General features: G+C 37.1%; 1 protein-coding gene across 3 annotated transcripts in view; it reads right to left on the bottom strand.

The window, feature by feature from the left end:
- The window catches only part of STAG2 (STAG2 cohesin complex component), a 64,758-nt gene that overhangs the window by 5,592 nt on the left and 36,020 nt on the right, over positions 1–23,146 (bottom strand). For 2 of the 3 annotated variants that reach the window (XM_083876530.1, XM_083876531.1), the window contains exons 6-31: positions 22,328–22,404; positions 20,513–20,717; positions 18,894–19,045; positions 17,590–17,663; positions 17,353–17,476; positions 16,154–16,252; positions 15,979–16,058; positions 15,352–15,459; positions 14,420–14,531; positions 13,755–13,872; positions 12,928–13,031; positions 11,976–12,068; positions 11,702–11,791; positions 10,393–10,596; positions 8,879–8,949; positions 8,460–8,547; positions 8,276–8,356; positions 7,518–7,610; positions 5,013–5,187; positions 4,430–4,569; positions 3,200–3,301; positions 2,530–2,678; positions 1,863–1,991; positions 1,334–1,539; positions 748–937; positions 551–664 (exon numbers count right to left, since the gene is read on the bottom strand). In XM_083876530.1, the coding sequence (XP_083732656.1) occupies positions 551–664; positions 748–937; positions 1,334–1,539; positions 1,863–1,991; positions 2,530–2,678; positions 3,200–3,301; positions 4,430–4,569; positions 5,013–5,187; positions 7,518–7,610; positions 8,276–8,356; positions 8,460–8,547; positions 8,879–8,949; positions 10,393–10,596; positions 11,702–11,791; positions 11,976–12,068; positions 12,928–13,031; positions 13,755–13,872; positions 14,420–14,531; positions 15,352–15,459; positions 15,979–16,058; positions 16,154–16,252; positions 17,353–17,476; positions 17,590–17,663; positions 18,894–19,045; positions 20,513–20,717; positions 22,328–22,404 (3,178 nt within the window). The remainder of the gene's footprint in view (positions 1–550; positions 665–747; positions 938–1,333; positions 1,540–1,862; positions 1,992–2,529; positions 2,679–3,199; positions 3,302–4,429; positions 4,570–5,012; positions 5,188–7,517; positions 7,611–8,275; positions 8,357–8,459; positions 8,548–8,878; positions 8,950–10,392; positions 10,597–11,701; positions 11,792–11,975; positions 12,069–12,927; positions 13,032–13,754; positions 13,873–14,419; positions 14,532–15,351; positions 15,460–15,978; positions 16,059–16,153; positions 16,253–17,352; positions 17,477–17,589; positions 17,664–18,893; positions 19,046–20,512; positions 20,718–22,327; positions 22,405–23,146) is intronic. The other variant, XM_083876532.1, reaches the window with a different exon arrangement.

The following is a 23,146-nucleotide window of genomic DNA, read 5'->3' as shown; positions in this document are numbered from 1 at the left end:
CTAACAAAGTCAGTTTAGATAACTCTGGCACACTGCTGAGTGGGTATTCTGAGAGGCTGTGAGAGCTTATAACCAGATCTACTCCACACCTAATTCATGCTCAAGTGAGAAAGAACTTAAGTTTTGCCTTATGATAAGGCCAAAAGAATGTCTTTGAAATAAACTAGATATGTAAAACCACTACAAATACTCTAAACACAGTCCTTCACCCTCCTTCCTCATGAATTCTACACAAAACATCAGCTCTTATGAGAAAACTAAGGAATCGTTCTAATTATACTAATTGGTGTCACTGTATTTAGAAAAAAGCCCCTACTGAAACTATGTTACATGAAGTACTGGAAATAAAACAATCAAAAGTAAATAAGGGAAGGAAAAGCTCCTCAATACATATGCCCATGGGGTTTTTGTTTGTAACATGTATTTTTTTTTCTGTACAACCACAGAGTCCTTAAGAATCCAGAGAACTTTTAAGCACAGAAGATGTATGCCTCTTAAAAGATGCAGATGTTACCCTGCATTTATACCCTCCCCTCCCCACTGCACTCACATGGCGTGTTGCAAGTTGCTCCTCAGCTTGACGTAGTTCATGGCTGCCCTCTCCTGCTGTTGTCGCGCGGCTTCTTCCTGTTGCCTTTGAGCCAACATCCACGTTACTTGCGTGCTTAAAAAGACCATTATTGTATTTTAAACATGTAGTGGCTTGTGTGTGACACTAAGACAAAGCAGACCTACTGCAGTACGTACTTGTAGTCGAGGGGAGGCTGGTGGTGCTCGGGCTGCATGGGGTACACGCCCATGTAGTTCTCATCCGGCCGCAACCGCTTGGGCTCCCTCATGATGGTGGAGGTGAGCTGGGGGGTCTGCATCATCACTGGGGTGTGCATGGACTGCTCCCTGTTCAGCCACATGCTGTCACTACTGCTGCTCTCCTCAGCTGCAAACAAACACACCCACAACATCCCTCAAGCTTTTTTCACACTAGTCTAAAAGTGAATGTTGAAACATGAATTAAATGTGTGGTAGAGACAATCAATTGTTCTACTTTTTGCCACAGAGTCTTACATGTGCCTCAAAAGGCCTGGATGTATATTCACTAGCTGGAGCATTTCTATACTTTTATATTGTATGACTTAACACTGTGTAGTGCCCTTATTTCCTTTTGTGAACCAAATGAATACATTTCCCACTAAGACGCACATGGTCAGAAGTTACCTGTTCTGAAAAAACACATTAAGGCATACCAATATAGTCACCCTAAAAAATATGGAACAGTAAGTGCAGTTTCTATGAATATCTGTTCTAGTAAATGTAAAGATGAGAGAAGTTCTACCTTCAGGTACTTTCCGCTTGCCTGTTGCTGGCTTTGTCTTCTTATTTCTTACTGTAGAGCCTCGACTGCTGATTCCACTGATCACTGACATGGTATCATCATCCCCACCAGCTAATAGAGAGTTTCTGTAGGACATCAGAGGAAGCCACACATCTTCTCTTCGTAGAGACATCTGAAAGGTCATGAACTTCTCCAAGTAAACATACCTTCAAATGAAACAAGAAATACAGAGATGCAAAAAAAAATCTGTAAGAAAATATTACCATGTCAAGGTAAGTAACCGCGGAAATTATCAGCCTGTGTTTCTCATCTAGTTAACAGCAAATCCAGAATACAATTTCTGTTCATGCACCACAAAATGAAAAATAATGATAAATATAATTTCTCCTCTGTGAGTATACTTGACTACGTTAGTGTAAACTTACCTTGATGTGTCAAAGATTCCACTTTAGATGAATATAATACACAAATGTTTATTCTGATGCATGTGTTTTATTACAAATACTAAGAATATTAAGAAAATACTTACACTGTTCTTTTGTCTTGTCTGAGAAGTTTTGAGGAGAACTCACTGAGAATATCAAGAAATGCCAAATTTAATGGTGGGTGGCTCTCACCTTGTGGATTAGGCTCCTTAAAAGCAAATTCTATGCCATCCCTAAGAACAAATAAAAATTTACATCAGAAAAGAGCAAACCGAAGTTTAAAGCACTGTGAGCGACCAAAACCAAACCCCTTTTCTTTATGTCAAAAAAGCAACAACGTGATGTTTCCATATTCCAGCAAAAAAAGTGAACACTAGTCATTATTTGAATCTGGACACTCTCTTTCTGTCATAGAATTTCCACCTTGCATTGCAAGTTTTCTGCATGAGGCAAACATGACCAGCACTGACAATGAAGTGGATCTGTTCTTATTGTTATGGAGCAGACATTAAAAAGGCTTTTTCATTATAGCATTGACACTGCTAGCATTTCTACGCTTGTACAATGATGCTGGAGAACACCAACAATATTAAACATTTAGGTTTTACTCAGAGACAAAACTGCAGTCATCTCCTAATTAATACATGGGCTATATCATCTCTAGGGCTGAGGCACTTAGTATTAAAACTGATTTTCAAAGACTAAAAAGGTTGTCTGATGTTAGTTAAGAAGTGTTTACAAAAACAGAAGTAATACAAAGCACACAATTACTTGTGTAACATAGCAATAGCTTCTCTTGTTTTCAACTGATCCAACCCAAATGTTAAAGCAAAACGTCGAGCAAGTTCCTTTATGCCACTGAATGTTGGTGATGATCTGTCAAAATTATAACCATTTTCTTGAATCATTTCATTGAAGAGCTGTATGGAACAAAAAGGGAAATTTTTGTGCACTGAAAGATTATTGAAATTACTAGAACTTCAAATTAATTCTCAGAATAGTTTAAAAAAAACCAAACAAACAACACACACACACAAAAAAAAAAAAAAAAAAAAAAAAAAAAAAAAAAAAAAAAAAAAAAAAGCCCCACCCCACAGGCAGGAAGTATTTATCTGTTCACAGACAAGTAAACTGACCATTTCACAACATTTATCTGAATACGTCACTTAAGCTGCAGTTTTAGAGTTATGACAGTTTCATAGAGTTACATTCATTTTGTAATTATTGGCCTCTCCGACACTTTTTGTGGTTCAGTATTTGGTAAGTATAGGAAGACTTCAGGCAGTTTTTCACACAGTTGCATAAAATGTGTTTCAGTTTAGATCTATTTATCCTTTCAGTCCGTAACAATTTCTTCATCAGTACCTCAAACCAGTTACTAAACAACAGGACATCATCCAAAGTATGGAATTTCATGCCTAGAAATACTGTTAATTCTTACCTGCTGCAAACTAAGAATGAGTGTTTTAGCACACTGGATTTTGTCTATCTGTCTTGTTTTACTCATTGTTTCTTTAATAATATCACCATAGTCATTGTAATACTAGGAAAAACAAACAAAAAAAAGGTTAACAGTCAATGTTAGTTGAAAACATTCCAACTACTGAATTCTTCTGGAAACGAAATCTAGGATATGCTCTTTCAAAAAGAAATATCAAACACTGCCTAAAGGAAAAAAAACCCCACATGTTCATGATGACACCAAAATTACACTCTAAACCACCTCCAGAATAATAATTTTTAAAGAAACCAAATGCAAAAAGAATAAACCCACTTCTTCTTGCAGTGAGTATTACTTCAGAGGCAGAATGACCTATTTATCTTCAAGGCCATGACATATTTGTCAATGACATGTTCACCCTTTCAGGGTATGAGATTAGAATCTAATCTTTTTAGTAATTCCTTTAACTCTGCTGGGGAGTTTTATTTCTCTGCTGAAAGGAGGCACTTACACACAGCATCATAGCAATAATTTGTCCAACAAAGACAGTTGTCTGTTCAGTTTTTTAAGTATTTCAGATTTAAGAAAGACCCAATTAGTTATCTCGAGAATCCAAATATATGTAGGGCACTCAGATACATAAAAGCAGACTGCCCAAATTTTAAGTTTCTAAGGTAATCACCAAGGAGCAAAGCTTTATCATGTTCACAAAATGAGAACTTATATTAGTGTGCAGCTGTGAATCCCATGAGCCAGGAGAGGCTTTTATATTTAAGTAAGATTGAAACAGATATAAAGATAATGGGGGAGGGGTAGAGGGAACTCAATTTTTACTTCTCTTCTACAAAGTTTAAACTTAAATTATTTGATGAGGCTAGATATGGAGTTGATCTTGGGAAGAACATTCTCAAAAGGCCTACTAAACTAGTAAGTGAATTAAAAAAACACCATCAATCAGAGTAAGAAAATAAAACTAGTAAAAACAACATGAAAGTATTCAGTTTCCCTCCTCAGACCCCACCATCCACACTGGAACTGTAAAACTCCTCTCAGTAACTTTTCCCCCCTACAAACAAAAAACAACTCCCCCCCTACAACTCTGGAGTTCTGAATTCTTCATGTTTTGAACCGGTTATCTTGTAAGGTAGAAAAACAAGTAAGAGTTCAAAATTGCACAACTACTGTATTCAGACAGTTTTATGAACTATCACTACTGAGCTTCACATTCACCTTCATGTATTGCTTGAAGATGTCAGCAGCTGTGTTCATTTCCACCACAGTATAAACAATGAGCTTACAGAAAGCTGCAAGGAGGTTTCTTCTTTTGTGCAACGCTTCAATTTTGCTGGCTTCATCATCCTGCTGCCCATCTAGAAAAGTTCAGAACAGGGAAACTGTCAGCTTTAGAGACTCCATGTTTAAACATTCATGTATAAAACTGGTATGAGTTAGTTCAGAAAATCAGATATCAGTTCTGATGGCCATGCACTTCACTGTCCAGACAGGTTTTTTACCCTGATACAGACACAAATATTTGAGCCTATTAAACCAAACCTTTACTCCAATTATCCCACATATTCCCAATACAGAAAATCCTTTCATCAGCTGCTGACATTTAAAAGCCACACCAACCTCTGTGCACATGCACATCTTTCAATGACAAAACCAAATTAAAACAAAACAAAAAAACAAAAAAAAAAACAATCAGGCAAACAAGAAAAAACCCAACAAACAAAATACCACCACCACAAAAACCCAGAAATCCACAAGGAAACAAAGGTATTAGTTAGGAAAAGTTAAGTTTTGTACAAACCTGCACTATTATTATCATCATCCTGATCAATGAAGACATGATCTAAAATAAAACTGAGTAGTTCAGATTGCAAGGAAGAATCAGGAGTGTAAACAAGTGGCTCCAACATGTCACGCCCTCCTGTCATGATCTGATGGCTGAAGATCATCAACACATCACACAGAATTGTGAAAGCCTGTTAAAGAGAAACCTTAGTGAATACTTGCTTGGAAAGTGGATTTTGTTTGGAATAATGCATTGGCACTTGACAAAATACTCAAGATTTTAACAGTGTACACAGTCCTACTCAGCTACAAAGGCCAACTGAAGTCAAAATGTGCAGCTTCACACAGCGGGTGCCTGTATCAGGACTGGGTCTCTAAATAAAAATATTGCCCAGATGATGCCAAATAAATATGAAAATATTTCAAGATTAAAATGTGAGGAGCCTGAAATTCCCAAATTCTACCTGACAGATACTACATTAGGTCTCTAGAGAACCTGGTGGACTCCAACCTGAGTACAATCTCCTTTTTGCTGTCTTCTCTTAAAATCATTTTAATCACATTTATTTAACTTTTAACAGCTGAGATTATTCAATCTCTTTGAGTCCTAATGTCCAAAAACCCAGAATTGCAACCAACTTTTTGTTTTGCTGACTAACTTGTGCATCTATCTCAGATTTAAATGTCTGTACTCCACTGCCCCAGAAGGTTCAAATGCCTCAGTACCTGACAAAGAGACTGACATTCTTCAAACCAACAGACCAAGGCAACAAGCTGCTGGTGCTGCACTTCTCTTTGGCTCTAATCTCCAGCTCGTTCCATGAACAGGTCCATGACCTTCTCTAAGTGAGTATTACTAATTCCTGGTCACAAAAAAATCCACATGCTCTTCTGAAGTCTCTTGTGCCCTTTCCTGAGATGAGAGAAGAGATCCACACCAAGGGGACACTGTACCCTCTGTGCCACCAGGCAGCTCCAGTTTCTGGAGCTCTCACCAGTCTAAGTCATTCAGCCTCTTGGAGAGACCTCCTGAGAGCTTCAGGATTTGTTACAAGCACTTTCACAACCTACACCTTGTGCCTATTACACTACACAGCTCTTGCACACAGAACATGCCTATTGAGCTACAGATATATTCTTGTTCTAGCAAGAGTTTCAAAAGCTGCAGCTGTGAGACTCAGTGGACCAGATTTTCCACTTTAACGAGGTTGCTATTATCTTCAGCAGCAAAAAGGCTCCTGCCTTTCTGTTTCTTTAATTAAACTGTCTACCTAGAAGATAATCTGGTCCTTCGCCTGTAGAGACATACTTCATTTTCTTTCATTTTAGAATTTTAAACATTGTTAACAGCATTTACTTAGAATTAATTCTGCTACCAGTAACCTGTGCTCTTCACTGGAACCTCCAAGTCCTGTGAGTGTCCTGGCCAAAGAACTATTTGCCCACAAATTGAAGACAGTCAGCCCCTACAGTTTTTTTTTTTGTTTTTTTTTTACTGTTTTCTTCAGAACTCAGGACATGTGTTTCCCAATATGATTTCTCAATTCTTTCTGAAACAGAAGAAAAAACTAAGGACAGCCTCCAAAACCTTCATGCCAGTGTTTCAAAAGAAGTCAGGACTTCTGTCTCTTGCCTGAACTGTCATGCATTACTTACTCAAGGTTAATATCTACATTTTTATGTCTGAAATATTTAAGAACTCAATTCCAGCTAAAACTCTCCCCACTAAAGACAACTGCATGAGGGACTAACTATAAAACTCTCACATCTTTTCCAAACAGTGGTTCATTGTTGAGGCTCCCAAGCATTTGCTAGAGCATCTCCAAACACCAACAGAGTAGTGTGAGAGTGTTCCTAAAGGTGGCTACAAAACCCTCCCATTTCCCAACAATAAACTCTCCTAGGTTACAGTGCATACCTGGGCATGTATAAACATACACACATTCATCTCAAGTACTCATTTTTTTCCTCCTCATTTTGAGATCCCCAAATTCTTGGGACTCTGAAAAACTGAGGAATATATATTGTGTTATGGATGAACACAGAGAAGGAAGAGAAGGGAAGCTCCACCTGCAGGAATTCAAAGACAGAACCAAGAAAACCCCTCTTTTAAATTGCCTTCCTTAGCTCTTCCAGTTTTTGGAGCATGTGAATCCACAGCTCCACAGGAGATGTGGGTCATTACTACAAGATTTGAAATGGAACCCTCTCACTCAGCTCACACCCAGAAGGCTCCTAGAGTGCCCTGCAGAGCCATTACCTATAGAAACAAAAAGCTCCTCTGCATAAAACATGATGGTGCCTAAAATGACTGGCAAGAATGAAGCTGAAATGGATTCTGAAACCCTGGGTACATCACGAGAATACAAGTCCAGTGTGCATTCACACTCACAGGGCACTCAGCAGCCTGAGCACCCAGGACATCACCTTCCCATAGAAGTGCCTAAAATATTGCAACAAGAACTTTCCAGCTGCTTTGAAAGTACATATTAAAAGACTCCAAGTAACAGCAGCCACTCACCTGTTCCTTAACAGCAGTATTTACATTGGTCAGGTAGTGTTGGCAGATTTGACAGAACACTCTCATCTGCTTCTTCAGACGTAGAAGATCCTCCTTGAAAGAGAATGATCTCATGCAACAGTTTTGCTTTTTCAGTGTTATAGTCCCACACACTTTCACAGAGCATTCCACCACACACCTTAGTGGTAACATTGAAATCCACTGCATTATTTTAAAAAATCCTTATTACAAATAAGATTAGTAATTTCCTTAGTTTTGTCATTCTATGTAGTACAGAAGAGATGGCAGTTGGGATGAAAATCATGTTATTTTATAAAAAAAGTATTAATTTAAAAACCTTAACACCACCCCTCATCCTCCAAAAATTCCAGAGCATAAAGCATTTTCTCTTTAAAATATCTGTATTTTCAGCCTAAAGAATAGATTTTAGGCAGCTGTTCATTACTAAAAAAGACAAGCCTACACAGTTATTATTTTTTTAATTCACTGATTTGGGATGAAGTGGAATATCAGATAAGACTTGGTTTTCTTATTCTCTTTCATTGAAAAAAAAAAGGTAGCTTTCTGAGTCACAATAACTTAAAAAATGTGTGCACTAAAACTAATAATTCAGAAGAACTTATTAAAAAAAGCAAGATTAGGTAGGTATCAATATAAAGAAAATTCTTAGTCTTAATTAATTCCATCACTGTTCCACTTGACGACACTGCAGCAGGGTACTAATTTTTATTTACCAATACAACTGGAGCAAGCCATACCTTTGTGGAACTGCTTTCAGTAACTTTTGCTAGCTGCCAAAGGATTACATAATGAGTACACTGCAGTGCATGAATAACAATCTGAAATCCAAAGGGAAAAAAGCATTAGATGACAAAGGGCAATAAAAGAGAGCAACAAAAGCTATTTGTTGTTGTGTCTAAAGAACATATTTTAACTACAGACCTGTTCTGGCATGTCTCCATTTTCAATGCCAGTTTTCAATAGCTTGTAGTTGCAGCCAAACAAGTCCCATCTTGATAGGTCATGAGCACTGGAAGTGTTAAGAAATGAAGCAAAAAATATTATTTAACTAATACTTTTTCTGCTGTTGGAGGTTAACAACTACTAAAAGCTTAACTGATCAAAAAAAGAAAAAAAAATCAGTGCTGAAAAACGCCAGTCATTTAATACCTCCCCACTCAAACCAACACACACACAAAATAAAAATAAAAAATAAAAAAAACCACCATGAAGTTGCATTATAAAGTTATATACATCATACTAAAAAACAAACAACCCCCTCACACAAATTCTTATACCAAATTAAAACCAAACAATCCCCCACATTACAAACCCTGACAGACGTGCAGGAGTTAACTCACTTGTGAAAAGCAGTGATTCTCTTCAGTGTTGACAAGACTTGATATGCATCATCTTCATCAGGTTCCTCCCCCTAGTTAATAATCACACAGTGAGAAATCTCAAGCAGTGTGGCCTAAGTGAACTGGGGGAATTCACAAAACCCAAACTGGGGGCAGGAGAAGGTGTTCTGAATTATTTATGATGTCACATATGCTTTTAGAAGAGTTAGAGGGCAGCAAGCAGTTCATATCTAGAGATGGAGTCAAGGATGTTAAATATCTTTTCCAAACTAGACAATTCTACAAAATAGCAGCACAAGAAGAGACAGGGGGAGGGGAGGAAGGAGAAGGGATAAAAAACCAGAAAAGCTTAGGATAGCAGAATGCAATGTACAATGTAGGTGATTCTATTTTCTCTGAAGAATCCAGCAGAGGCCACTGTCAGATAGAAGACACTGGACTAGAAGGGCCACAGGTCAATACTTCAGTCTTACTTTAATCACAGAGAAAAGTCTTTGAGTGAGGCAAGGGAACTGGTTTGTTCTAATCTTCCCATAAATTCTGATAAACTTGCATTTAGTGAAAAAAGAGTAAAAATGAAAGAGTCTTGTACAGAAAATAAACTGAGGTCAAGAAGCTCCTCCTCAGTCTAGCAGAGATAATGCAAGTTTTACTATTCTGTAGTTGCACAACCTATCAAAGAACTAAGGATTTCAACACTTCCACCAGAGAATTTGTCATTTTCCTTCAAGCCGACTTCTGGCATCTCATGTCCTTGCTTTACCTCTCCTTCTTTCATTTCATCACAAAGGAAAACAAATGGGCACATGTCTTGTTTAGGATTTCTAGAGTGGAGTTCTAGTTCAGAACAAAAAGCAAGAGAAAACAGGAGAGCTTGATAAACTACCTGCATTTAAGAAATGTTAAGAGTGAAGCTTCCTATGCTTCTTACCACAGACGAAAAGGAGAAACAAGTTTTGCCTGAATGTCAGGGATCCCACATAGTGAAGTTAAACACTACCAGAAGATTCTCACTTTTCAAATCAACAGAGTGTGGGAACAAAGTTATTTTTGATCTACTAACTGCATCTGCTTGCATTCACGAAGGGAGGAGGAGTGTTTTCTAGAGATTTTGATATTTAACAACAGCAACATGCAACCACAGGCAAGACCAGCTTGTGTACAGTAGTACATCTGAGGCGAATCCATGGGGAATTACAATACTGCAACTCTCAGAAATGTAAGCCTCAAAAGCTAAGAGTAAAAAGTTCATGTACTTAATTGTTTATCTGAAACTTATCTCAAATTGCCAAAGGACTCTTGTCAAAAGGAGATCAAAATTAAAGACTGTGCCATCTAAAAGAACAGGCTGTGTTCACACAATCATAGCAGTGACACTGCTGTGTTATTGCACTCAACTGTTCTGAAAAGCAGAGGGAAGCTCCCATCCCCAGCTCTGACTTGCAGAGAAAGACACAAAAAATACTGACAATATTTACAAGGGCAGGAAAAGGTGATATTGCACATTAAAATACCTCTTGCAGGAAGTCCTCAAGAAGTCGATTAAACTTGTCTGCCAATTCATCTATTAACTGACTTCTTGCAATGTCAACCCTGTTAAAGATTGTGAATTCTTCATTGCAGAGAGCATGGTAAGTTTTTGAACAGGCTTCCAAGACATCTATATCTGTGTGCTTCTCCACAATATCCCGGATCTGTCGCAGTAAGGCATCCAAATGCTACAGGGAGGACAAGCCAAAGAAGAAAATATGTTTTTATTTTCATATATATATATATATATATATATACACACACACACACACATATATACACACAAATACATGCATTCTTAATAAACCTTAAAGAATTTTAAAAGGTAAATTCTGTTGATTACTTTTGTAGCTATGATATAGAACACAAACACCTAGAAAATCAGTAAAGTTTCTGAGAAATTAAGCCTATTTATCAAAAATTAAGTTGGAGCTTGTCAAAGACCAAATGAGAGAAGTGATTAAAAATCTGCTATTGTTGGTATGGTCTTATCTAACATTTGAATTTGCAATGACAGTTCAACAACACAGAAGTATTTACCTCCCACTCACACAAACATTTATGCATATTTGTGTGCGTCTTAAAAGCTGTATAATTGAAGATTTAGTTTCATAACACTCTACTGTCCACCAACTAAAGCCAACTTCAGTTTTCATATATTCCTCCCCTCAACCTGAGTTGCTCACTGCTGCTCCATCACAGCTGGCAATGCTGCCAACTACACATTTTATCACTTTTTAACTCTAATGATTTCCAGCTACTTCCTTCTCAATGCAATAGCACATCTGAGGAGACAAGAGATGAGAGCTTCAACTTCATCATAGCAGATAAAATGAGCATTAACGACATCATTTGTGATCTGGTATTCTTTCTCTTTTTTATGCAATGATGATGGTGGTTTTCGAGTTTCAGTGAGGGAGAAAGAAAACTTACTGAGCTGTTTCTACAAGCTTTATTTGTCAGACAACCATCTCAAATATGACTACAACCCAGCAATAAATTCTTCATTTCAGTTCATCTAACTGGCAAGATTTTCTGCTAACACTGGCCAGACAGGCTTTAGAAAACTCAAACTTTTGGTATCTCCAAGAAGAGCAGCCAGTCACAACTCTGAAATCAAAGATGCACTATCAGTAAGGGTTACAGTAAATTAAATTTTCTTTATACCAAAAACGACTGCTAAAATGGTGACCAAAGTTCCAGTGACAAAGTCTAAATTCTGGACTTTCCTTTTTGTGCTGATGTGTGGATGTTACTGTAGGATGCTGTGTTGAGCTGTGGATGTTACTGTACCTTTTCTAATCGCCCCGTTGTGTAAATTTCCAAGTCAAAGTACTGTGGCAACTGCAGTAGGTTGGTGACTTTTTCTGCATCTACAGAGTACTGTAAAATTGGCAAAAAAAGAGTTTAGATAGAAAAGTCTTGGACAACATAATTCATTGTAGAACAAGTAAACAAAGATTAGTAAAAAAATAAAAACCTCGTGGCAAGCTGTATCATTAATTACAGAAATACACTGTAAACATTTCAACAACCCTCCATCAGTGAGAAATGGAATTAAACCCACCTTTGCTAGCAACTGAGGAAGAGCCACTGCAAACAGCTCAGTAATTTTTGTCCTGTCATCCAACTGGGTTTTCTTTTCCTTTGCTGTCAGCACCTGAAATATTGGTATTATGAGGATTTTACAGCTGAAAGTTCTGGTGCAAAGTTTCATTATCATTAATGAGATGATGATTAGGTACATGGACCTCTAATATCATGGTAGCATATCAATGTTAAGTAGGAGGGAACTGTGCAATTTAAGAAAAGGAAAAAAACAACATTCAGCATTCAAAAAATGTAATTCAAAGTCAGTCCTAACATTAATAACATTATCTTGAAAACCGAAGTGATAACCTAGAACAAAAGGTTTATCTTTCCTGCAACAAAATACCATGTCTGGAATGACAACGTAAGAATGGGAACCCCTTCAGCTTACAATTTATAACAGTATTTTCCCAATTAATTTGTCAATCCTATCTTCATACACGCTTTCAGCCTGTTCTTAAAAGGGCTTCTTACCAAAATACACACCAGTCTTGAGAGAAGAATGCTTAATGCCTCAGCAAAAGAGGCTGTCTGAACTCTGTATAAGCACAGAAAAGCCAGTTGGTGGACTGGCCTCCTTCCAAAAGACTGGAGAGTGTATCTTCCTTTCCCTCATTTTGCTCTTACACACTGAAAATAGTTTTAGCTTTTCCCAAACCTTGATTCTTGTCCTCTTTTCAAACCAATACTGTTTTCAAAATCAATTTCTATTACCTTTAACAGTACAAACAAATGCAGTAGCTCCAGCAGCACCAAGCATGTGCTGAAGCCCAGAAAAGCAAATGAGGCAGGGCAGTGAGATGTGGAGACTAAAGCTGAATCTCTGACCTCAGACCCTTCAGCAGCAACAGCTACAAGCTCTTCTGTCTACCACAGTGCCCCCCAGAGCCATTCCCACTCCTCCAGATGAGCAGGTTTGTGCTCCCTACCCTTTTGCCTGTTCCTCTTCCCACAGGAGGATGACACTCGGCCGCCTGCCGAATGGTGCAGAGCATGATTTCAATCAGTGCACTTTCCTGTCTGTCTGTCAGAGCTGCAATTCAAGAAGCACATGTTAACACACAACTTCTTTTTCATTTCCCACAAGGATTAAGACACATTGCGGTTTTTGTTTGCATCTTGGGGGTTTTGGGTTTTTCTGTTTAACATGTAAACCAACAGCTCGTTTCCAAAGGTGGGGACAGAGAATGGAAGTACCTTATAAAATGACACCAGAATACTGAAAAATTGAGGGAATATCACTGGATTAGTCACAGGATAGGATGAAATAAACACTAAGTTTTATAATTATTTTACTTCCTTTCTATTTTTTAGAGGTCCATTTACCAGGACCTATGAATTACAGAATAATGCCAGGGGTGTTGTTTGGGTCTACTGTCACCAAAGAAATTGTGGTATTTCTCCATATGGTTGTTGTAACAGTGAAACTGGTTAATTTACAAGCAACTTAGTTTCTCTAATGCCAAAAGTGCAGCTGAACTTGTGGAACACCAAGGCAACACTGCATGCTAATTCCTTCTCTTTTCTTCTAACCATGGCTCTTGTATCACACTTCCATACCAGGTGGTGAACTCTTTCTACTCTTCCTCATATTTCATAACTGGGATTAGTGACTTCTTATAGTCATGGAAACACAGAAAACACATGTAAACATCTTTTTACACAGAAAATACACGTAAACATCTTTTTTTTCCATATTTCAAGCCTAACAAAAGCGGCACAGCAATATAAACAAAGATCTCCAAAAATCTCTTACGTTCTTCTCCATTGAGAGGCTCTTCCAGCAGAAGACTGTTCATACATTCCCAGTCCTTCAAGAGGTCTGTTGCACAGTCCCACATGCTGTCCACAAGATAAGCAGCATGTTCATGCAACTAAAAGAAGAGCAGATAAAGTATTTGATCAGCAATGAAGATTATTACAGAATCATAATACAGAATATTTGTCGTGCTTGGCTCCTGCCTGTGGCAAAAATACAGAGCAAGTTTTGCAAGCTCTCCAGTTAAACAGAAAAGTTTCTTCCCCAATTAACTTAAAAAGATGAATCCAGACCAACAGCTACAGGGAATAGTGCAACAAGATCTGTTGGAACTTGGGGGATAGCTGGGTTGGGATTGTGGTTTTTTTTTCATTTTTTCTCTCTCTCTCTCCTTTTAAATCTGTTAAATCACAATATAAATCACAATATAAATCACTTATATATCATCATGTTTGTCAGAGTAGCACTCATAGCCTGTTTCAACACTGTGTACTGGCAGATCCTGCAACTAAACACAACCACACAAAACAGTCTTTTGACCCCCAGGTTGCTTGAACATCAGGAAAAGCAGACGACTTATGGTTACTAACCAACGAGTGAACCACAACAAGAGAACTCTCCCACACAACACAAAAACAAAGACATCCTGAAACCCGACTTACTTCACTTTCCAAGAAGAAAAACACTAATGTCTTCACAAGATTAGCATTGGGACTTTGTCTGCCCCTTCTTTTCAGTATTCCATCATCTTCAGCATCTCTGCGGCTGAAAAGCCTAAAATAAAAATAATTTCTTGATAAGTTTCTTCTTCTTCATTGCCTTCACCAGAATCAATTCACATCAAGATATTGGGTTTTTACACACTAATACTTTGTTGCTTGGCTCCATATTTTATTTTGAAAGGAAGTCATTTGGGACAAGTATCATTTGAACAAGGTCATATATGCTTTTTATATCTGCTGAGTTGATATTCCACTGTCTGTTTCCAGTGGGACGTATAATTATAACAAAATGCTTTACAAACATCAGTGATAATTGCAGGTGCTTGAGGTCCTATGCTCCTCCTCAGCAAAGGGTATTTTCTGAACCTCCCTACAGAAGACTTTAAAGGAGCTAAGAAATATTGGAAGGACGTCTGGAAAGTATTAGATGGAAACTCTTATTTTGTTCTACACAACTGACATGTTGGATTTTTAAACGAAAAATATTTTATGAAATGGTCATATGGGACAATGGGGAAGAGGGAAGCACAGGGGAGGAAGTACAAATGGGAAAACCCAAGTTTTAGGCCCCAAACTACATAAGCATTTTAAGATGTTTCACAGGAAGAATGGGAAAGGAACTCCTTCACAGGAACATTTTTATTATATTCCCTGAAGGTACAAGCTTTCAAGGTGCAGCCCTCGAAACTGCTATTTCCCATTTAGAAAAACTTCAGCAGCTCAGAAAATACAATAATGTTACATTGTCTCTTCTTTCTTAAGGCCACTTCATGATTTTTTTTCCTTTTCTTGATTAAACCTAGTAAGAATCATCCTATTAATGCACACAAATCTACAGGAGCAAGAAGTTAATTGCAATTTCTCCATCTTACTTTTTATAAAGAAATTCCCCTGCGGCAACTGCTACTGGCCGGTGAGCTGAGTAAACCAGGTGGTAGACATTTTCACAGTCTTCTGCAGTCAGAACTTCTTCACTACTCCTAGGGGGAGGGATGGGAAGAAAGAAAGAAAAAACCAAAAAGGCTGAGTCAACAAAGTATGAACTCTAATGAGGGAGATGGAAATGAATGAGAACCTAAACCTTTTCCTTCAATTTATCATCCTGAAACTCCAGTCTTAGTTCCAAAGTCCTCCTGAATAAAACATACTGATGAAGTGTGAGCTACTGCTAGAAGGTTATGCTCAAGAGCTCAACTATTGTGAAATGTTCAATATATTCCACGTTCTTCATTTCAAACGTTCCCGGATGGTTTTAACTATGAGGCTAAATTCAAAGTTCCTAGCCCTTACCCCTACTGAATTGTGGGAGATAAGCAGTAATACTGTTCTAGACTGATTACTTTGGGAATTCCATTTTCTTTGAGTGTAAGATTCACAGATATTTCTATTGCTTTCAGATTAGCTGAAGTGTCATGCTGCTGGCCTCACCCGCAAGGATGAGAAACACTTCAGTTTCAGTATTTGCTATATGTCAGAAAAGGAAATACACATGTACTTACTGTAAAACAAGAGTGAGTAATTTTATTGCTTGGACTGCAACATCATATTCTTTGTCAAGAGTCATAGACACAATTCTATCCTAAGAACACAAAAGAAAATATTTTTGAAGAGGAAGTAAGTGTAATGCCACTTTAAAAACATTCATATATCCCCAAAGTAAGAAGTAACACTAACCTTGAACCGACTGGTGAAGAGTTCCAATTTGGAATTAAGCTCCTTATTGTAGTAAAGCCCTTGCAAAGCAGTTAGGCATTTAAGTCTTACTTCTCCTTGCTAAAATAAAATTAAGAACTGAATTAAAAGTCAGCTATAGGATACAGATGTGATCTTCATGTCATACAAGATGAGTTTCTTCTACAGTCAGAGTTAATTCAAAAACAAAGATTAAATGCTATCACAATACACTACCAATAATCATGTTAATGACATAAGAATATTACCTTGTTTGTAACAAGGCAGTGAAGCAACAAAAACTAACAAAACCTCCCAAGGTCTTACTGCAGTTACCACCTCCATAAACCAAAATATGCCAAATTCATTCTTTCTGTACACTCAAGATATTTCTGTCATTGACAACCATCCCTGTTCAGTCAAAATTACTGAGTAGATAATGAGAGAAATATTCCTCCTGAGATACAAGATCTGCTCCATCAGAGAAAATGTTCTAAGGTACAGATGACCCACACTGCTGCCAGAGGTTATTGGGTTTTTACACCAAGCCCATGAACAGCACAGCAAGACTGAGCATCCCTCTCTTCTTTCACTTAGAATTCCACAGCTTGAAGTTTCTGATGCAAGAACTGAGGCAATGTGCTCACTCATTAATGAGTCAGGGAGTAAATTATATTGACCCCTCTAAGCAGAGAACAGTCTCTAGGTGGTAGTTGGTAAATAACAAATAGCTTGAGGCACTAACCAGCACAAAAATGGGCTTTCCCCAGGCTTCTTACAGCTAGATGAGAATCCCTGAAAGTTTTGTAACTTGGGAAAACAGAGTACTGCCAGCCTATAGGGAGGGCAGGCATTAATTTGAAGTAGTTCAGCATTATGAACTACAAGTTTGCATCAGCAAATAAAAAATAAAATTATGTACTTGCCTACAAATAACAGTATATATGTATATATATAAATAATTAATGATTAATAATTAATAAGATAATTTACTTGCCTACAGGTAACTGTAAATAAACATATAAATGTATGTACTCTCTAAAAACAGTCAAAAGAATCATGTCTGGTGTATATGTGTTCTGAAATGCAAGTACTTCTGAGTGAGAAGGAAAGCAGTGATGATTCCGAGAGATCCAAAGCCAGTCTGGAGACATCAGTGACCAAAACTAAGGAGTTATGCTCCTTTTCTCAGTGCAGTTTACCTTGTCATGCATAGTCCAGCCCACGTATTTTAAGTAGCTGTCATTGAGAAAGGCGTCACTGTACATTTTCATCCATATTCCAATCTCCTCAATGCAGATGGCTCTGATCTCAGCAATTGCATCTCTGCAGAGGGAATGGGGCAGGGAGTTCAAACAGATGAATAATTAGAAATAACCTGCCACCAGCTTCCAGAGTAAAGGAATGATGCTACACATTACTTACTAAGAGAAACTCACCGGTATCTGTGCACAAAAACACCTTTAAATATTGCATTCATCATGTTTTCTATTTCATCCTGATTTTCTTGAAGCTGAAAGAATGTAGAGAGTATATAAACAGTGGGCAGCACTTTTACAGCCAGATCAGATGGTGCTGATGCTATACAAACTAAATTAACATTTACAAGTGTGACCATTGAATCGTTTCACAGATTCAGAAACATTCACAGATCTGTTTCACAGTACAATATGCTATTATTTAAGAAATTGTATCTAGCACAGCTTACAAATTTTAGTAATTATGACCACTGGAAAACTGTTCTTCAAGTGTAACAGACAAGATCTTGGGTTTCTGAAAGGTCCTTCTTACTTCATTTATAAGAAAACCTGATCTAATTTTCTAGTAACGTCATTGCTCTTTTGTGTATCTATATATTACTCACACTAGGACTGGCCCTGCACACACATCCAACAAAACTACACTGAATGGGTCATTAAGAGATCTGAACTGCAACATCTTTGAGAGATGATCAGAAGAGAAACTTGTTAGGTTTGTCTGAACTGTCAGGAGAAAAAATCCTTAACAGGTAACAACAGGATAAATGCTGAAGAGTAAAGGTGAGATGTTTCCTTTGATTGTGAAGAAGTTATTCCTGATGTCTCAAAACCAAAAATCTAAAAGAAAACAAAAAACAAACCACCACCACAAAAGAAAAAAAAAACACCCACACATTGAATCACCAATTTCCCAAAAGTAAAAACTGAAGCTGATTGAATTAGGGCTTTCAACAAGACAACATTGTCAGCAATGAATCAGCAAGTCTCTTTTACACAAAAGAATGAAAACAGAAGTAGACTGCATTTTCAGTTTTGATAGTGCTTTCTGTACATGAAAAAAGCCTTATCTAAAGCCTTTAGCCTTTAAATACACTTTCTGCTGAGATCATTATTAGTATTATAAAAGCAGCATTTTGCTCCAAGATCATGGAGATCTTCTCTAGAAACCGAAACATGTCCATGTATGGTAATTTTTGTTACATATTTGAGCTCAATGTAGGAAACTCATCAAGAAATACAACAAAAATGTATCTATTACTGACTACAGTCTCTCTTACTAACTTCACCACAGCACTGCTATTTTTAAGACTCTACATTTACTTCTTTTTGCAGAAAACCAGACACTAAGAAGTGCCTTTTAAAGTTTTTCAAGAATTAAACATGAACAACCTGAAGAGTTAGAGATAGACAACTACCAAAACCTATTACAGAACAAGATGAATTATTAGCTGCCATTTATGCACACCAGCTGGAGTGGCACTAACCTCCTTTCTCTTCTGTAGTAAGAGTTCCAGCCTATCATTAGCTCGTTTCCCAATTATTTTATTTCGTTCTGCTTCATACTGCCGCTGAGTGTTGTCCATGTTAATACTTAGATTTAATGCCACATTCACTAGAGCAGTCATCAGTTTCATGGCTACAAAAATATGTGAAAAGAACAAGGATTATTTAAAAGGTTACTTGGTCTAAGAAAACTTAGAAAAATCTTGACACCTCTTCCTTTCTGCATCTATGAAAATATATGCACTGTAATTTTTTGATACGCAAACATACGCAAAGTTTTATCAAGCACTGCATCATTATTTATCAAGACAAGAGATACAATATTGCTATTCTGTTCTTTTTTGTCACTTCTTTAATCTACATTTTTATTATAAGTATATTATTATTGTTGAATTGAGATAGGGGATCTGTTTCTTCCACAAAATGAAGGTAGAATGTAAGATTTACAAATATAGCTCAAGAAATACTAAAAGAACTCTGTTATCAGAGTCAGTTAGACTGATAACATTCAGTCTAATACACAAGAAGTTTCTTTCTTCAAAAGGAAAGCAATGCCACCACATCACACCAGTCTTTTTCCCCCAATTTAATTTTAACAAGGTGCAGTTTTTTCAAAGATTCATTTACTAGCGGAAGCAGAGAAAAGCACATTAGCCAACTACAAGTCTGAAAACAGAAAATTCTTGTGCATGTATCACCAGCATAAAGCTGATGAACAAGGTTTAAAGACATGCAGTTATACTGAAATATCATCTCACACTGTGATCTCAAAGATTAAAGAACAAGTCTGAGTTAATCACAGAAGCTGAAATTACCAGAAGTACCAGTAAATATGGATACAAGGATTTTGTTGGCACTCTTTTCCATATAAAATACAATCTTTAACAGTGCAAACAGTAAAACTCAAACACACAAAACCAACAAGTTTCGGACCCCCTTATCCAAGGAGCTCATCATTTGTCCATACAAAGACATTTTCTTTGAAACACTCTCCACTTAACTCATAAGGGATTTCTCCACAATTTAACATATTGGTAAAAAAAATTATGTGAAAAGGTCAATTACGTAAAGCATTGAGAAATTTAGAGACTGTATTGCTGATGAAAAAATTCTTTTAAATGATTTCTAATGCAAAGACTGGAAATGCTACTTTACATAGTGCCATGGCCTCAACAGGCAGCACAATTTAAGTTTGTAGTAAAAATTGCATCCAACATAAACTACAACCTCTGACTTAATGCAGAGCATGAACAGGTTCAACTGCATCTGAGATTAAAAGACACCTACACCCTTATCTGTGACCAAAGACAAACTAGTAAAATCAACAGAAAAGCCTCCTTCTATTTACTTTTCTATTAAAGTTAATAAAATTAAGTACCAGACAGCTAGCAAAGAATGCTTTAAAATAGAGATGCTTTTCAGCAACAAAAATCCAACATAAAAAGCTGTCCCAAAGCAAGTTGCATCAGATGAAAACTGTATCACACAATAAAACACAAGCTGGATGTTGAATATCAAGAAGTTTAAGCAGAGTAATTGTGTCCTGTGCAATACAACACATGAAGTGTAATCAGGACTGAAATAAAGAGAACTGACTGACCTGCCAGGGTGCTGGTGTGCCGAAAGGCTCTGACCTGGGAGTCAGAGAGCCCCGTGAGCAGGGAGATCACTGTGTCCATCATGTACTCATCATAGATGATGCTGTACTGACACTGCCGCACCAGCACCCCAATGAACTCACAAAAACTGGATTTGAACTTCTTCCACTGGGGGCCAGCCATGGTTAGTGGGTAATCTCCACTATCCTGTTAAAACACAAAAGGAAACAGGAAACTCTTTCGAACATCTTAAAAGTTATTCCATTAAATCAAGATTAAGAGATGGGTACAACTTTAAAGCCAAAAATGATACATCAGAAGAGTATGATTCCATAAATATGAATATACTTTTCAGCTGAGGCTTGTTATAACACAAAGACAACATTCTAACAGCTAGTTTCTCTTGTTTGACACAAAAAAACCAGAAAAAAATATTTGCCTTCCAAATCTGCTTTGTTACCCTAGAACCATCACATGAACAGTTAGGTGACAAGTTTAGGAACAGGTTGGGATCATAAGAAAGTTTACAGGGAAATGCTTACATATCAGACTGCAACTTCCTGAAGTCATAAAATGACTTAGTACAACACCTTGAATATAACAAATGTGTGTCCTCTCCTGGTATGGGATCCTTTACAAATAATGGTAAAATGACAGGGAGAAAAAAGAATAATTTGTGTCAGTGCCTCTGTAAACAGTTTCTTTCTTTAAGAGGCTGAACAACAATACAAGTTGAAAAATAAAGTATCCATGAAAAGGGATTAGAAATCTGAGAGCTGCTCATTAGAATTCTGTTACAAGAAAAAGTGAGCATGACATAGTATTAAAAAAAACCACGAACAGTCCCAGGTGTGGCTTTATAAATTTCACACAATATTGCCTTAGAGTAATCAAATCCATTTATGCACTGAGGTACTTTTAAGGAACACTAAAATCCTTTTAAAGAAAAGGATATTACATTTTCTCCTCAGTTGAAGTTATGGTTTGGTTTGTTGGGTGGTTTTTTTTTGGTTGGTTTTTTTTTTTTTTTTTGGTTTGTTTGTTTGTTTGTTTTTTGGGGTTTCTTTTTGTTTGGTTGGCTTTTTTTTTCAATTATTGGAGGAGTGGCAGTGGAGGGAATTGTTTCTGTACCAGACAAATTTGGGGAAGAGGTTTTAAAGCTACATTAACATTCTCTGGAACACAGGATGAAATGAACACCACCCAAACCCAGGAAAACCAAAAACAAATTAAACAAACCACTATTCCCCTCCCCCCTTGCAAACTAAATAAAAACTACAACAAACAAACAAAACAAAAACCCCACGACACACCAAAAAAAACCCCCAATACATCTCATTTACCTCAATATTCTGTGTAACAGAAGGTGGCAATTTAAAGGGGGAAAAAACTATAATCCCCACGAAAGGAAACGCATTCATCTTCAACTGGAGAACAATCAAATTTAAATCCCCACAATTTGTAGATTAATGAATGAATAGAAATATATTTAGTGACCATTTAAAGAGACAATTTAAGGCCTTATATAAACAGCAAGATAGGGAGGCATCCCCTATAGTAGGAGTTCCCACTATTTAAAAACTGAAAGTCAGTATTGGTTTCTTAAGCCATTAATAAATTGCATACATGCAGAGCTTTACTTTCTAGTCTTATAAATTCAGTGAAATAGGAGAGTTTAATATTCTCATTCATGAAAGTCCTGTAATTTTTTTAACTCTTTATTCTTGAAATAAATGTCTAGCAACATGACCCAGCAAGATTAGGACAGATAAAAAGAAAATAAAAAATAATACATAATCAGCACTTCATTAAATTACCTCATCAAATTCTTCAGTCATTTTTCGGATTATTTCAGAATTCTGCATGTGTCGGAACATCTCTGCCGTAACAACTCCTACAATTTAGATATTAGGTCATTAGCAATGTGAATATGAAAGCTGCAGATGGCAGATGACATGCCTCCTGCTACAATGTCAAAATAACCCATTTTCACCTAATCTACTGATTACACATGAATAGTTTTAATAAATTATACTTTTTTTCTTCCAGCATCCACGTATAACAAGCACTTAGCACCATTTATTTATGTGGGGTTTACTGTTCTTAGGAAGTGTGTCTGTGTGCATGTACACACATCTAGAATTTACCCATTCACTCACATTCAGAAGCCAAAGACACTTGTGCCAGACCTCAGTGCTAGTGAGCATTACACCATCTGAGGTGACCTTTTGGGACTCAAGACTCTACATGGTGCAAGACAATTTTCAACAGCTGAATTGCTACTTATTATCCTCTGCACTGTAATAAACAGAATGCTTTCATGCCATTTCTATTTGTCTTGGCCTCAAATTGCTAGACCTCCCAAAGTTTACTGCAAAATTCATTACAAGGATCATCACAGAAAGCATTAAAAGATTCTGCAGCTTTATCCTGTAACAAAAATCAAAAGGTCACTACTCTCTAAAGGACAGACACCCTCTGAGGAACACTGGCAGCTTTCTGCAGATTTACACATGTTGGAAGTTTATCAGGACAGAGAAACACTTGAGCAGAACAAATTACACCCAGTCCTCCTCTATCAAGCATAGTAATATCAAGGCATCAACACTGCAAGGCAAATTACCTTCTCTTCAAAA

The sequence above is a fragment of the Zosterops lateralis genome (assembly GCF_965231275.1).
Source record: "Zosterops lateralis genome assembly, chromosome: 21".
Classification (NCBI taxonomy): domain Eukaryota; kingdom Metazoa; phylum Chordata; class Aves; order Passeriformes; family Zosteropidae; genus Zosterops; species Zosterops lateralis.
This window is presented reverse-complemented; position numbering and strand designations above follow the sequence as displayed.